Source organism: Crinia signifera, chromosome 5 (assembly GCF_055691185.1).
Source record: "Crinia signifera chromosome 5, ASM5569118v1, whole genome shotgun sequence".
In the NCBI taxonomy this organism is placed as follows: domain Eukaryota; kingdom Metazoa; phylum Chordata; class Amphibia; order Anura; family Myobatrachidae; genus Crinia; species Crinia signifera.
Genome location: NC_139221.1, coordinates 12,074,907 through 12,092,492, shown reverse-complemented (window position 1 = coordinate 12,092,492; position 17,586 = coordinate 12,074,907). Strand labels below are relative to the sequence as shown.

General features: G+C 48.7%; 1 protein-coding gene across 6 annotated transcripts in view; it reads left to right on the top strand.

Moving 5' to 3' along the window:
* The window catches only part of ALS2CL (ALS2 C-terminal like), a 104,029-nt gene that overhangs the window by 67,477 nt on the left and 18,966 nt on the right, over positions 1-17,586 (top strand). For all 6 annotated transcript variants that reach the window (XM_083186685.1, XM_083186684.1, XM_083186686.1 and 3 more), the window contains 8 exons: positions 3,772-3,837; positions 4,732-4,830; positions 6,433-6,594; positions 7,226-7,337; positions 8,400-8,477; positions 8,722-8,852; positions 13,224-13,397; positions 16,383-16,476. In XM_083186685.1, coding sequence (XP_083042811.1) covers positions 3,772-3,837; positions 4,732-4,830; positions 6,433-6,594; positions 7,226-7,337; positions 8,400-8,477; positions 8,722-8,852; positions 13,224-13,397; positions 16,383-16,476 — 916 coding nt within the window. The remainder of the gene's footprint in view (positions 1-3,771; positions 3,838-4,731; positions 4,831-6,432; positions 6,595-7,225; positions 7,338-8,399; positions 8,478-8,721; positions 8,853-13,223; positions 13,398-16,382; positions 16,477-17,586) is intronic.

Genomic DNA, 17,586 nt, shown 5'->3' with positions numbered 1-17,586 from the left:
ACAGAGGTAGATATACGGCAGTATTTATTAGGCAGTGAGCCCCAGACCACACAGGTAGATAGTTATACGGCAGTATGTTATTTATTAGGCAGTGAGCCCCAGACCACACAGGTAGATATACGGCAGTATTTTATTTATTAGGCAGTGAGCCCCAGACCAGACGGTAGATATGGCAGTATTAGGCAGTGAGCCACAGACCAGACAGGTACGGCAGTATTAGGCAGTGAGCCCCAGACCACAAAGGTAGATATACGGCAGTATTTATTAGGCAGTGAGCCCCAGACCACACAGGTAGATATACGGCAGTATTTATTAGGCAGTGAGCCCCAGACCACACAGGTAGATATACGGCAGTATTTATTAGGCAGTGAGCCCCAGACCACACAGGTAGATATACGGCAGTATTTATTAGGCAGTGAGCCCCAGACCACACAGGTACGCCAGTATTAGACAGTGAGCCCCAGACCAGACGGGCGATATGGCAGTACTAGGCACCAGACAGGTAGATAAGACAGTACTACTAGGCACAAGACAGGTAGATAGATACGTCAGCAATACTACTATTGTGCACCAGCAGAATTTATAATAATTAATTATTAGGTACTGCTTGGCAGTGGCACATGTCAGTGCACCAGCAGCATGTAATTATTTTTTACAGTCCCACACAGCACAATTTTTTTAATTAAATTAGATATACCTGTAGCAGCCTAGTATGTACTAGGTAGGTACACTAGGTAGGCAGTAGCACTGTCAGTGGCAACAGTGGACTGAGTCACTAAACAATACTGGCAGATTCAGTGCAGGCAGCACCAGTGGACTATATATATAATTAATTAATTATTAATATAATATATAATATTACAGGCACAGCACAGCACCAGAGGTAGGCCCCAGCACAGAGGAGACAGTAGTACTACAGGCAGGTACACAGTTAGACTACACAGCAGCACTGAGAGACAACCCCAGCGATTGCAAAATATTGCGCTCATACTCAAGGTCAACCTCAAGTTTAAGCCCCAGCAGCAGCACAAACACACCCTCTCCCAACCCACTACTAGACTGGAGTTAGGATGGCGGGCGCGGCAGCCGCTTATAAAGCCTCGCGAAATCCGGCGCCGGGAGATGACGTTCTAATCACGCGGACGGACCCGAGTCAGGCGGGAATCTCCGAGCGCTGCTCGGAATCGGGCTCGGAATGATGACGTCCATGAGGGCTCGGATCTCTGAAATCCGAGCCCGCACATCTCTAATTACGGTGCAACCTGTAAAAGTGGGGTTAATTCATTGTATTATAATCTTCTGTATCATTCCTATAGATTGTACGTGCTTGCGAGCAGGCCCCTCCTACCTCCATGTCGGTTTGTTCCTACCCAGTTTGTTTTATCACTGTGGTTTCCAATTGTAAAGCGCAACGGAATCTGCTGCGCTATATAAGCATCGGTAACTAAATAATAAATAAATAAAATTGTGTTGTCAGTGGAGTAGACTGCGTGGGTACAGCCTCAGCTGCCAAATCTTTCCTTTACCTGGGATAGCATTATCCTATTGTATCTCATGTTGTGGCCACAATTATCCGCACCCGGTACTTCCAGAGCAAATGTAATAATTAACCAATGAATCCATCTGTATGATCCACAATACGTCCAGTCGTCTCTAGAGGAACTTGTTATCTTTGTTAAGGCCAGATATCTCATGGTCATAATTCTCAGTCCTATCTCCAAGGAACAGAGGTTACTATTTATGGTAGATACTTTGGCCCTTATTCTGATCGGTGCGGCCCGATCAGAATATGCGGGCACGACCGTGCAGGCGAATCCCCGCCTTCCATACGGATCGCCACCTGCCGTCCGTACGCGGATATGTGGCGATCCGCATGAAATTGGACGGGGATACGCCTCCTCCGTCTTGGGAGCAGCCCCTGCATTTGATGGTCGCCGAACATCGAATGCAGGGCCGCACGCTCCACCAGGTCCCGCAACACAAGACCACACGGACACTTGTCCGTGTGAAATCATGTATGGGGGCGGGCAGCTGACATCCGGCGATGTCAGATGCCCGCCCCGTACCCACGCGTCACGGCCTCATTACCATGCATACGCCCCGCGTTTGCATGGGAACGCCCATGAAACGCGGGGCGTATGCATAGGGTAATGAGGCTAAGTAGCCCCTCACGCCCCTCTACGCCCCCTGTGCGGCGTATAAAGAATCCGTGCGGCGAAATCGCCTGCACATGCGCAGAGTGACCTCTGCACATGCGCAGACGATCAACATCGGCGGTCCGTCCGCATGCGGGAATTTCCGCACCGATCAGAATAAGGGCCTTTGTATTACTGATACTGTACGTACAATAACATATTTCATTTACCTAACTGTAGTGGATGCTGTCGGCAGGTTGACACCAATAAGGTCAACAGTCAACACAGTGGCGTAGCTACGTTTTGGGCGCCCCCCCCCCCCCTACCCCCCCTCCCCGCCGCGCACCCCTACCCCGCCTCCCCGCACCCCGCCGCCCATGCAAACCCCCCCTCAATCCCCCACAGCCTTACCTATCGCGCTGGTCCCGGCGGCTCCGTTCTTCTGCTGAGGACCACCAGAAAATGGCCGCCCCCATACAGCAGACAGTTTTAGAGAACTGTGTGCTATATGGGGGCGGCCATTTTGTGGTGGTCCACAGCAGAAGAACGGAGCCGCCGGGACCAGCGAGATAGGTAAGTCTGTGGGGGATTGGGGGGAGGGGGATTGGGGGGGGGGGGTTTTAACTATAGAACCGCAGCTCCCGGCGCCCCCACATGCACAGCGGTGCTATAGTTACGCCGCTGAGTCAACACATGAAAAAGATCAACATACTGTACCTTTGGTCAAAAGTTCAACACAGGCAATGTATCGACATGGAGAAGGTCGGCATTAAAAAAGGTTGATATGCGTTTTTCATGTTTTCTGATATGGTGTCTATATGTCGACATAGACACAAAAAAAGTGTCGACATATCGACGTTTTCCATGTCGACCTATTGCTTGTGACGACCTAAAGTATGTTGACATTTTCACGTGTCGACTTATGGTCTGTTGACCAATAGTATTATAGTATTCATTCTAGCACCCGCCATATTTGAAAACCCATGCAGTTCCTCTTCCCTGCCTGGGGTGTCGCTGTCTGCTGTAGAGGTTCTAGCACAGTGTGGTCTGTATATCAGCACTGATATGTAAACCAGACCTGTGCTAGAAACACCACAGCAGACAGCGACACCCCAGGCAGGGAAGAGGAACTGCATGGGTTTTCAAATATGGCGGGTGCTAGAATGAACACTAGTGTTAGGCCTATTCTTATGACCCACACCCAATGTAGTAGTGAAGTGGCAGATCCCGGGTACTATAGACCTCTTTTACAAGGTTACCTGCACCCCATTCTCCATACATAGGGGCTTTGAAGTAGCATTTCCTAAACTACGGGCTTGACAGCTTTGAAAGCAGACAACTGGGCAGAGAGCATCAGATTTCGGCGGGGTGTGTTCAAATTTAAATCTAAATTGCAGTTTAACAATAAAGCAGCCAGTAAGAAACAAAATAACTTCCCCAAATCGAACTCTCTGTGCACGCGTTACATCCGACCCACCTGCAGCACAGCATGGTTTTGTCTAGTTGTGTGTGTTTTTTTTTGCTCTGCTGACAAAGCTGAATCGCGCCCAGTGTCTGTAAAATGATCGGTAGAAGCTGATTGGGTTCTATGGGAAACTCCCTAATAAATGATATCATCTTCCTTCCACCCCCACAGAGGGACGTTAAAGTGGCCAAATGGTCGCAACCACGTTGGAGATTTTACATTTGGTCAAGAAAACGGGTAAGAGCCATAATGTATAACACAATCTATAGCAAATAAATAGTTTTTTTCTGTGTTTGGGCCTCTTTATACCCTCCGTAATGAATATTGCCCAAAGCCATTTAAGGATTGTGCTAGATAAATTACAGAAGCTTATCGATTACTTTGGTCTATTTCTCCGACTTATCTCTCTCCAAACCTTGATACATCTCCCCTATAGAGTGTGGGGTTCCCGGGATAGAGGATAAACCATGTTTAGGTTGACCATTCCATGGTCAACCACTAGAGGTCGACGTTGTGACCAAGCTTAGACGTCTAACTAGACAGTGATGCTAGTGAAGAATCGACGGGAACGTGGTTGACAGTAGAAAGGTCGACACAAGTTTTTTGTGGGTTTTTTGTGACGAATGTCAGAGGGGTCCCAGTGGACGCTGTATACTGTATATGTGCACAGTGTCCCCTGGCATGGCTTGCTGCCCTCACCGTGCTTCTTATAATCTAACTCTATGTCCACTTGGATAGTAAAGTAGAAACCAAGTGGACCGGCATAAAAAAAACCATGAAAACCCTGTGTTGACCTTTCTACTGTCGACCATGTTACCGTCGATTCTTCACTTCTGTCGACCTGGCGTCACTGTCTATTTAGATGCGTTGACCAAGTTTAAGTGCCTAACTAGACGCCGTTGACCACTAGTGGTTGACCATGGTATTGTTGATGTAAACATAAATCTATATATAAATGCCAGCTCATGATTGTACCATCGCCCCCCCTGGTAGGGGTGTGAAATGCACCCTACAGTCTATTAGCTCTTAGTATTTGGTGTATGGACTCCAGTTATTAGAAGTTGAGGTCTAGACATTGTCAGCATTGAGGGAATGTCGTTCTGTGACTCATTGTGCTCATTATTACTCCAGGTTTGGAATATGTATTATACCAGACTTATCCCGGGACAGCTATGACTGCTACAAATGCCACTGGAGAAACGGGACGATGCAGGGATATGGAATCTGTGAGTAAGTAAAACATGGATGACGCATAGGATGTTATCACTGATCTTTCCGCATGGGGACCCAGACACTTTAATAGAACTCAACAAAGATCCTATTGTGGGGCTCTGTCATGACACCTTTGTATGCAGTAATACAGTGCGTGAACAGCCGCCTTGTGACCGATTAGGCACTGCAGCCATACCTGCATCCAGGCCACTAGATTATTTTCAATCCACGATTATTGCAAAGGTTACATCGGGACAATGGGCGTGTTACAGATTTGTGAACAAACGCAATGGTCCGTGGACTGCACATGCAAAGGACCTGTTCACCCAGCGGCCCCTAAACCGCAGCCTGATGGACAGCAATGGTGGAGGGACATGGAATCTACCTGCATTGTGTATAAAAAACCCAAGACATGTGTATTCCTCACTTACAGCAATTTACTCCTGACTTCTCCCATCCTCTACCATGTCCCTCTCCTAACATCTTTCACCCTCTCCCACGTCTGCTGACACCCATAGTCTTCCATGTCCCTCTCCCAACAGTCCCTCTCGCAACGTCTTCCTGTCCCCCTCCTGCTGTCACCCATAGTCTTCCATGTTACTCTTCCAACGTCTTTCACCCTCTTCTACATCCCTCGTCTGCTGTCATCCATAGTTTTCCATGTCCCTCACCCACTGTCTGCCATCCTCTACCATGTCCCTCTCCTGCTCTTTTCCATCTTCCACCTTGTCCCTCTCCCTCTACCATCTCCCTCTCCCACCTTCTTCCATCCTCTACCATGTCCCTCTCCCTCTACCATGTCCCTCTCCTGCCTTATTCCATCCTCTACCATGTCCCCCTCCCACCTTCTTCCATTTTCTACCATATTCCTCTCACACCTTCTTCCATCCTCTACCATGTCTCTCTACCACCTTCCATCCTCTACCATTTCCCTCTCCCACCTTCTTCCATCCTCTACCATGTCCTTCTCCCACCTTCCATCCTCTAGCATGTCCCTCTCCCACCTTCTTCCATCCTCTACCATGTCCTTCTCCCACCTTCCATCCTCTAGCATGTCCCTCTCCCACCGTCTTCCATTTTCTACCATATTCCTCTCACACCTTCTTCCATCCTCTACCATGTCTCTCTACCACCTTCCATCCTCTACCATTTCCCTCTCCCACCTTCTTCCATCCTCTACCATGTCCTTCTCCCACCTTCCATCCTCTAGCATGTCCCTCTCCCACTTTATTCCGTCCTCTACCATGTCTCTCTCCCACCTTCCATCCTCTACCATTTCCCTCTCCCACCTTTTTCCATCCTCTACCATGTCCTGCTCTCACCTTCTTCCATCCTCCAACCAACGTATCCATTTCCAACCTTCTTCCATCCTCTAGCATGTACCTCTCTCTCACCTTCTTCAATCCTCCACCTTGTCCCTTTCCCACCTTCTTCTGTCCTCTACCATGTCCATCTCTCGTCTTATTCCAGTCGATCCCAAAGCAGTATATATGAGAAATGTTTGTGTCATTACACTTAGCAGAACAGTTGTCCAGATGTGGAGACCAAAACGTACAACAGGAACATAACATACCTACATTATTTATCAATGTGCTTCATACTGTATGATGTGTTCTGTAGATATGCAGATGAATCCGTATATAAAGGGTACTTCAAGGACAACATGCGGCATGGATTTGGGATCCTGGATAATATGGCATCCACTACAGAACCATTTACATACACAGGGAACTGGGAGAAAGACAAAAGGACTGGGTACGGCGTATGGGACAACTCTAACAAGTGAGTACGGCCATACCTACGCTTACATGTACACAATTACACGGATTATACGTTGTGTGATATTATCGGAGTTATAGTGATAGTTTTTAGGTTTAGGTTTTTGGTTTTTATGTGGACATTTTGCATCTGTAAGACCAGAAATATTTTTGGATGAATTTAATTATTGTTATTTTTGAAAGTTTTTGGTAGCATCCACTGTTTCATGAATTTAGGGGGATCAGAATAATGAATTTCTGATATTGAAGTCTGTATATTATGTGGTAGTGTTCTGCATCTTGCTGAGCCAGCTGTGGTGCCCAGCAGTAACTTCTCAGGTCACCCATCATTGGGGACCTTTCCGTTCCGTTATGGTGAGCAAGTGGTTCTGTTGCGTTGGCCTCTAACCACGATGACTTGTACAATTACAGTTTAGGGAAAATGTTCCTGGTGCCCTATAATGCTGCTCAGAGAATTCAGTACATGGGGTACTGACACCAACTATTACAGATAGTAGAGTAAAAGCCAACGTTCCGATTAAGGGCCTTGGGGCCCTATTGGGGCCTTGATCCATCTGTGAAAATAACACATGAAAAGAATAAAACTCTTAGAGATCTCTCCTTCCCTCGATGCTGATTCCATCTTTTTTCCTTAGAGGTGAGCGGTACATCGGAACGTGGCTGGATAACCAGAGACACGGCCCCGGCATCGTACTGCTACATACTGGCTCCTGCTACCAAGGGATGTTTAATGCCAATAAGCTGGTGGTACGTCAATTACAAAACTGGGTCATTTACATTGGGGCAAGATTTGGAGAGAATGCATAGACAGAAAAGATACAAACTAGACTAATCCTTTAAAGAGACAATTACGGATTTATGTCGGGGTGGTCACACTGGTCTTCTAGATCTACCAACAGTCCATGTTTCCCAGCCCACCTAGCTGGTGCACAGGTGTAGTCAAGACTAAGGGGGGAATTTACTAAGATCGAATGGTCGGATTCATACCTATTTCACACATCGCCAAATTTACCAACGTACGATTTCTATTTTTGCCATTCATGTTTTTTAACATTTCTATACGACTAGATACCCCATCGATAGGATATGGCCAATAAAGCCTTTTTTTTTCAATGGGACCGACAAATTTACTAATAATTCGTAATGGAGAATACAGATGGAGCGCCTCTCATACAGCGCTGGGAAACTGCCGCTTCGGAGGGTGGTGGAGAGCTCCGCCCCCTTCCGTCGGATAGCGGGGGCAAGTGGAGGCTGGCGGCTGGCTTATCCCCAAATGTGCAGGTCCTTACTGTAAGACACGTGGTTTTGTGGCCCAAGATGGCAGCATCTGGGCAGGTGCAACATGTGGTATTTTCTGATGGGTGAGGTGCCCTCCCTCCTACGGGCGATATCCTTATAACATCCTTATAACATATCAACAATGTATTGATGGACAATAGATGGAGAATGGTCAGAAATGCTAAATATTGACAGGTACAAAAGGTCGACGGGTTTTAAATGTCAGTCAATAGCTGTCGGTATTTTCACCGTCGGGATTTCATACCGAATCCCATAAAGCAGGCATGTCCAAACTATGGCTCTCCAGTTGTTGTGAAACATCCCAGCATGCTTTAGGATTCCCTAACAGCTGGAGGGCCATAGTTTGGACATGCTGTTAGAAAGTATCACTTACTTCTATTAAACTCTGATAAATGGGCTTTATAATCACACAGTCGCTGGGCGTCCTGCATCCACCACACATGGACAACTAATCCCAGCAGTCTCCATGGTTCCCTATTAATAAATGTGCAACTTTATCTGTGTTCCCAGGGCAACGGCGTTCTGATTACAGAAGAAAACTTGGTGTACGAGGGGGAGTTTACAGAAGAATGTTTACTCTCCGGAAAAGTTAGTACTTTGCTATATTCATAATGTATAAGAAACTTGCGTAAAATGTTCATTATTAAAAATAGATGCAACCATATTACTGTCATATTTATGATTTATTTTGTGTGAACTAGATCACCAACATACAGTGTAGCGCTGTACGTTCTCTGGACCCAGGAGTGGCTGATGCTGTCTCTGTCTAATGTTCGTTACCGGGGAAGTAACATGATATTGTGATCATCTCTGAATTGTGCTTCATTCTTAGGGAAAACTGATATTCGCCAACGGCTTCACCCTGGAGGGGAGTTTCAACAGGAGCGGTGACTCTGGACTGCAGACACAGGGAGTCCTCAGCACGGCCTCTGGCTACCAGGACCAGTCCCTGAGGAGGAAACAGTGAGTACACAACCTTCTGCTGATAAGGGCAGACGGACCTATAGGGGTCAGTATAATTAGGTGCAAGTTTGGAAGACAATGAATGTGTGATACAGAGAAATGTCAGATTCAATTAGAAATACCGACTGTCCCACATCATTTACACCTCCAAGTACCTGTTCCACATCATTTACACCTCCACGTACCTGTCCCACATCATTTACACCTCTATGTACCTGTCCCACATAATTTACACCTCTATATACCTGTCCCACATCATTTACACCTCTATGTACCTGTCCCACATCATTTACACCTCTATATACCTGTCCTACATCAGTTACACCTCCACATACCTGTCCCACATCATTTACACCTCCATGTACCTGTCCCACATCATTTACACCTCCACGTACCTGTCCCACATCATTTACACCTCCACGTACCTGTCCCACATCATTTACACCTCTACGTACCTGTCCCACATCATTTACACCTCTATATACCTGTCCTACATCAGTTACACCTCCACATACCTGTCCCACATCACTTACACCTGCACATACCTGTCCCACATCATTTACACCTCTACGTACCTGTCCCACATCATTTACACCTCTACGTACCTGTCCAACATCATTTACACCTCTATATACCTGTCCCACATCATTTTCACCTCTATATACCTGTCCTACATCATTTACACCTCTGCATAGCTTCCCCACATTATTTGCACCTCCATGTACCTGTCCTACATCATTTACATCTGCATTGGCCATAATTCTATTTAAATCAATGCAAGTTTGGTATTGATTTGCATATATAATTCACAGCGCAGGTTTGTTGTGAAACGGTCCTACTCACACTTACTTGAATTGACCCCATAGATTTCAATAATACAGTGACACCTAGATTATTGATTGAGTGAAACTGTGCCATCTAGACTAGTAGTGAAATACTCATTAAACTGCAGGAGGTGGTGTGCAGGCAGGAGGTGGTGTGCAGGAAGGTGGTGGTGTGCAGGAAGGTGGTGGTGTGCAGGCAGGGGGTGGTATGCAGGCAGGGGGTGGTATGCAGGCAGGGGGTGGTGTGCAGGCAGGGGGTGGTGTGCAGGAAGGTGGTGGTGTGCAGGCAGGGGGTGGTATGCAGGGCAGGAGGTGGTATGCAGGCAGGAGGTGGTGTGCAGGCAGGAGGTGGTGTGCAGGAAGGTGGTGGTGTGCAGGCAGGGGGTGGTACGCAGGCAGGGGGTGGTGTGCAGGAAGGTGGTGGTGTGCAGGTAGGGGGTGGTATGCAGGGCAGGAGGTGGTATGCAGGCAGGAGGTGGTGTGCAGGCAGGAGGTGGTGTGCAGGCAGGGGGTGGTGTGCAGGCAGGGGGTGGTACGCAGGCAGGGGGTGGTGTGCAGGAAGGTGGTGGTGTGCAGGCAGGGGGTGGTATGCAGGCAGGGGGTGGTATGCAGGGCAGGAGGTGGTGTGCAGGCAGGAGGTGGTGTGCAGGCAGGAGGTGGTGTGCAGGCAGGAGTTGGTATGCAGGCAGGGGGTGGTGTGCAGGCAGGGGGTGGTGTGCAGGCAGGGGGTGGTATGCAGGCAGGAGGTGGTGTGCAGGCAGGAGGTGGTGTGCAGGCAGGGGGTGGTATGCAGGTAGGGGATGGTATGCAGGCAGGGAGTGGTATGCTGGCAGGGATGGTATGCAGGCAGGGGTGGTATGCAGGCAGGGGTGGGTGTGCAGGCAGGGGGTGGTGTGCAGGCAGGAGTTGGTATGCAGGTAGGGGGTGGTATGCAGGTAGGGGGTGGTATGCAGGCAGGGATGGTATGCAGGTAGGGGTGGTATGCAGGCAGGGGTTGGTATGCAGGCAGGGGGTGGTGTGCAGGCAGGAGGTGGTGTGCAGGCAGGAGGTGGTGTGCAGGCAGGGAGTGGTATGCAGGCAGGGGTTGGTATGCAGGCAGGGGTTGGTATGCAGGCAGGGCAGGGGCAGGCTGGGCCGGGGGGGCAGGGTGCCATGTGCCCCCCGGGCTGCTCTATTGAGTACTGCTGCGGGCCGCCGGGTGGTCCAGCTTATTGTTTACCTTCTCCTCCTGTGTAGGCGGCACCGGCCGCGGCTTTCAGTGTACGGCTACGACTACAAAAAATCGGCTGCCATCCTCCTGCATGAGGACATGTCCAGGGACCAGGTAAATATGAGAGACTGGCATCAGTCAGGCCCTCTCATATTTACCTGGTCCCTGGACATGTCCTCATGCAGGAGGATGGCAGCCATTTTTTTGTAGTCGCAGCCGTACAGTGAAAGCCGCGGCCGGTGCCGCCTACACAGGAGGAGGTAAACATTAAGCTGTTGCTTATCATGCGGCATCGCATGAAGTGGCGTGGGGGAAGAGCCGGCGGGCGGAGGATGGAGGAAGCCTCTGTTATTTGACTTCCGACCCCTCTGCTGAAGTAGTGCTGCTGCCTGCCAGTATTACAAGCTCAGTGTAGTAGAGAGGGGGAAGCACCGCAGGGCGTGCTGTGCGCCGGAGCATCCACCCACCTGACTGCGTGCTGCTGAAAGAGCAGCCGCGAGACGAGCACCGCAGGCACCGAACTGTCATCAATTCAGCATGCTGTAAGTAGTTGTTCAGAGTAGTGGGTGGGTGGAGGCTCCGGCGCACAGCACGCTCTGCGGTGCTTTACCCTCTCTACACTAAGCTTGTGCTGGCAGCGGGTTGCGTGCAGAGGCAGCACTGCCCGAGTTACATAACTAAGTGTATAACGTTGGCATTAAATATATGGGGGGCAGAAATCATATAGTGAGGGGCGGCTGATCTAAGTGTATAAGTGGTGAAGTGTGAGTGGCCTAATATATAAATGGAGTGAGGAGGGTGTTGGTGGGCACAAATGTAGGGGGTGGTAATGTAAATGCATAAAGGTTGGGGGTGTTAAAATATAAAAGGGGTCTACACAAAATACTAACAAATGTATAATAGAAGGGGTGTAAGGGGCACAAAATGAATATTACATTATTTTAAGGGTACTTGTTTCCTAGCATGGCTCCCACGATATTCAGTCGCATGGCATTTTTTTCATCGCATCGCATGCCACAAGCCCATATGCGTTGCAATGCGATTATAAATTGTATAAGCCCCCTAATGGGTTTATTCAATGTTAAATGTCCCCCAAATATGATTTTCAATTGTATAAGCACCCTAATGGGTGCTTACAATGTTAAATGCACCCCCACGCCACCCCCACTATGAACGTCAGCCTGAAGCGTGGCGAGCTGCGACGGTATGCGTCCTCTGACTTTTTCATACCCCCACTATCCACGTCGGCATGGAGTTGATTTTATATAGTGTGGCGAGCCACAGAGCCCGAAGCGTGGCGAGCGGACGTGTATTACTTTACATGTATTCCGCGTCCCCTCGTGGACGCACCGAGCTTCGGGCTCGCTGCGCTCGCCACACTATCTAGAGTCAACTGGTTGTGGGGGTATGAAAAGGTCAGAGGACGCGTACCGCCGCCCCTCGCGGGCTCGCCACGCTTCGGGTTGACGTTCATAGTGGGGGTGCATTTAACATTGAAAGCACCCATTAGGGTGCTTATACAATTTAAAATCGCATCGCATTGCATTGTATGGCATTGTATGCCATATACAATGGTATACAATTTTAAATTGTATACCATCGGGTGCCCATTGTATGGCTTATGGTATGCGATGCGATGGGCGCCGTGCTAGGAAACAAGTACCATTTTAAGTATATATACACATGAGTGATAAATACAGTATCCCAGCGGACAGTTTGCCGGCAGTCAAAAGACAGATCCGGTATCCTATTATAGATATTCCTGACAGGGGCCCTGTAAGGGATCTTACCTTTTCCCACTACCCCCCAACCCTCTCCTCTAATGCCTAACCCTAACTCCCTGGCAGCTACGGAAGCTCTGCAGGTCCAAAATTAGCTACAAAGCAAAGTGATACGGCCATGCTGCCATGCATAGGCGGCTGTATCATAGTCAGTGAAACTTGCTTGAGCGAGTGACAGCTGAGCTCAATCAAGTATCTATGGTATTATCAACTCCAGGCCTAATATTTTTTTAATTAATACATATTTATTAAACAAAAAAAAACCTTCATTTAATGATGCGCTTTTACTTATGGGCCATTGCTCTGGACTTGCCCCCCAGGCCCAGGCTAAAAGTTGCCAGCCAGCCCCTGAGGCAGGGGGTGGTATGCAGACAGGGGGTGGTGTGCAGGCAGTGGTTAGTTTGTTCCTCATCTGCATTGGGAAGGATCCCATATACAGTGCATGCTGAATCAGGATCATTGCCTTTGATTAATATATTGATATAATAACTCCATTGTCCGTGCGCCAGGTGTTCATCCATAGAAGAGAGCTGATCTTTGTTTTTCCCTCCTGCAGCCAGTTCGGAGTGGGAACGTTCCCAGTTGAGGAGCGCTGGCAGGGGATATTCCAGCAGTTCCAGAAATACCTCCAGTCTGGGTGCAAATCTGAAGTGGAAGAAATTTTCCTCGGCTTTAATGTGAAGTCAAGCAAGAAAGTGCGAAAATCGCCGGACTACCTGTACTGTCAGAGGTGGGCAGGAACGGCATCCGGTAATATAACCGCGGCGCTACTGTATATGTGTGGGCAGGAACGGCATCCGGTAATATAACAGGGGCGCTACTGTATATGTGTGGGCAGGAACGGCATCCGGTAATATATCCGGGGCGCTACTGTATATGTGTGGGCAGGAACGGCATCCGGTAATATAACAGCGGCGCTACTGTATATGTGTGGGCAGGAACGGCATCCGGTAATATAACCGCGGCGCTACTGTATATGTGTGGGCAGGAACGGCATCCGGTAATATAACCGCGGCGCTACTGTATATGTGTGGGCAGGCATAGGCGTGCGCAGCACATTTTATTAGGGGGTGCACTGTCAAAGCGGTGTGCCTAGCACCACCTATTGGGCATGTCTAACATCGCCATTGGGTCTGTCTAACATCGCGAATCAGGCGTGCACTCACTGCAATATAAAACGTCTCTTAGCCACACCATTATATCCTGCCTATTTCAGTTTTAATCTTCTAATTACTCTGTATAACAGTACATGCAAATAATGTCCAAATCATATCTGGATAACACAGATATGTAGTCATATGACAATGGTGTAATACAATTAATAATGCAAATTACACATCATTGATTGATGGGTGCTTATTTTAATGGAATACAGGTCTAAAAAGCAAAAGTCTTTGGTAAAATGTATTACTAGCAGCAATAAGTGTGGGGGCGGGGGCACAGCATTAGGGGGTGCCTGTGCACCCTTAACACTCAATGTGCGCACGCCAATGTGGGCAGGAACGGCATCCGGTAATATAACAGGGGCGCTACTGTATATGTGTGGGCAGGAACGGCATCCGGTATTATATCCGGTGCGCTACTGTATATGTGTGGGCAGGAACGGCATCCGGTAATATAACAGCGGCGCTACTGTATATGTGTGGGCAGGAACGGCATCCGGTAATATAACCGCGGCGCTACTGTATATGTGTGGGCAGGAATGGCATCCGGTAATATAACAGCGGCGCTACTGTATATGTGTGGGCAGGAACGGCATCCGGTAATATAACAGCGGCGCTACTGTATATGTGTGGGCAGGAACGGCATCCGGTAATATAACCGGGGCGCTACTGTATATGTGTGGGCAGGAACGGCATCCGGTAATATAACCGGGGCGCTACTGTATATGTGTGGGCAGGAACGGCATCCGGTAATATAACAGCGGCGCAACTGTATATGTGTGGCAGGAATGGCATCCGGTAATATATCCGGGGCGCTACTGTATATGTGTGGGCAGTAACGGCATCCGGTAATATATCCGGGGCGCTACTGTATATGTGTGGGCAGGAACGGCATCCGGTAATATAACAGCGGCGCTACTGTATATGTGTGGGCAGGAAAGGCATCCGGTAATATAACCGGGGCGCTACTGTATATGTGTGGGCAGGAACGGCATCCGGTAATATAACCGGGGCGCTACTGTATATGTGTGGGCAGGAACGGCATCCGGTAATATAACAGCGGCGCAACTGTATATGTGTGGGCAGGAACGGCATCCGGTAATATAACTGGGGCGATACTGTATATGTGTGGGCAGGAACGGCATTCGGTAATATAACAGGGGCGCTACTGTATATGTGTGGGCAGGAACGGCATCCGGTAATATATCCGGGGCGCTACTGTATATGTGTGGGCAGGAACGGCATCCGGTAATATAACAGCGGCGCTACTGTATATGTGTGGGCAGGAACGGCATCCGGTAATATAACCGGGGCACTACTGTATATGTGTGGGCAGGAACGGCATCCGGTAATATAACCGCGGCGCTACTGTATATGTGTGGGCAGGAACGGCATCCGGTAATATAACAGCGGCGCTACTGTATATGTGTGGGCAGGAACGGCATCCGGTAATATAACCGCGGCGCTACTGTATATGTGTGGGCAGGAACGGCATCCGGTAATATAACAGCGGCGCTACTGTATATGTGTGGGCAGGAACGGCATCCGGTAATATAACAGCGGCGCTACTGTATATGTGTGGGCAGGAACGGCATCTGGTAATATAACCGGGGCGCTACTGTATATGTGTGGGCAGGAACGGCATCCGGTAATATAACAGCGGCGCAACTGTATATGTGTGGGCAGGAACGGCATCCGGTAATATATCCGGGGCGCTACTGTATATGTGTGGGCAGGAACGGCATCCGGTAATATATCCGGGGCGCTACTGTATATGTGTGGGCAGGAACGGCATCCGGTAATATAACAGCGGCGCTACTGTATATGTGTGGGCAGGAACGGCATCCGGTAATATAACAGCGGCGCTACTGTATATGTGTGGGCAGGAACGGCATCCGGTAATATAACAGCGGCGCTACTGTATATGTGTGGGCAGGAACGGCATCCGGTAATATAACCGGGGCGCTACTGTATATGTGTGGGCAGGAACGGCATCCGGTAATATAACCGGGGCGCTACTGTATATGTGTGGGCAGGAACGGCATCCGGTAATAAAACAGCGGCGCAACCGTATATGTGTGGGCAGGAACGGCATCCGGTAATATATCCGGGGCGCTACTGTATATGTGTGGGCAGGAACGGCATCCGGTAATATATCCGGGGCGCTACTGTATATGTGTGGGCAGGAACGGCATCTGGTAATATATCCGAGGCGCTACTGTATATGTGTGGGCAGGAACGGCATCCGGTAATATATCCGGGGCGCTACTGTATATGTGTGGGCAGGAACGGCATCCGGTAATATATCCGGGGCGCTACTGTATATGTGTGGGCAGGAACGGCATCCGGTAATATAACTGGGGCGATACTGTATACAGTATGTGTGTGACTACAGGGTGGTATGAGATATACTAAAAACAAATTGTACACAATTCTTGTCAGCCTTTTCCTGACATGTTGACAAAGTGCATGTTGACTTTTTGGTGTCGATCTGTTGACCTAGACATTATCTGGGAGCCATCCGGAAACCCATGTTCTCTCTGATTTTGTAGGGACAGTGAGGAAGTTTCATGCAAGATTGAGGATATTATGAAAGAAGTGAATCTCCAGCAAGAACCGGAGGCCTTAAAGAGCTATTTGGAAAAGGTAAGAACGTGTTCTTCTATTCTGTTCAGTCATTCGTGGTCTGTAACCTCAGTGATTGATTCGCCTGATTGTGAAATACATATGCTAGATCAGGGGTTCCCGGGCACCCCCAGACGACAAAGCAGGTATCTCCTTACTCATCTTCTCTGCCCTTCACAAGATGTATATATATTTACAGTTTCTTATATAGCGCAGCATATTCCGTTGCGCTTTACAATAGGAGACAGTGATACAACAAACTTGGTATTTACAGACAGACAACGGTATGAGGGCCCTGCTCGCAAGCTTACAATCTATAGGGAAATAGGCATTGATACACAAGTATAGATATTCTTTATAATTTATTCCACCAGAATGCAAAGGTTCCTGGTGTGCTGTAAGATACGGTGACCCAGCAGTTTGACCAGGGGTCAGGAGAATGGAAAATGTTAAAAAGAAAGAGAGTGGATATGTGTGGTCTGTACAGTGGGGGTGTGATTGGATAGGAGAGGATATATGTGGTCTGTACAGTGGGGATGTGATTGGATAGGAGAGGATATGTGTGGTCTGTACAGTGGGGATGTGATTGGATAGGAGAGGATATGTGTGGTTTGTACAGCGGGGATGTGATTGGATAGGACAGAGGATATGTGTGGTCTGTACAGTGGGGATGTGATTGGATAGGACAGAGGATATGTGTGGACTGTACAGTGGGGATGTGATTGGATAGGAGAGGATATGTGTGGTCTGTACAGTGAGGATGTGATTGGATAGGAGAGGATATGTGTGGTCTGTACAATGGGGATGTGTTTGGATAGGAGAGGATATGTGTGGCCTGTACAGTGGGAATGTGATTCGATAGGAGATGATATGTGTGGTCTGTACAGTGGGGATGTGATTGGATAGGACAGAGGATATGTGTGGCCTGTACAGTGGGGATGTGATTAGATAGGAGAGGATATGTGTGGCCTGTACAGTGGGGATGTGATTGGATAGGAGAGGATATGTGTGGTCTGTACAGTGGGGATGTGATTGGATAGGAGAGGATATGTGTGGACTGTACAGTGGGGATGTGATTGGATAGGAGAAGATATGTGTGGCCTGTACAGTGGGGATGTGATTGGATAGGAC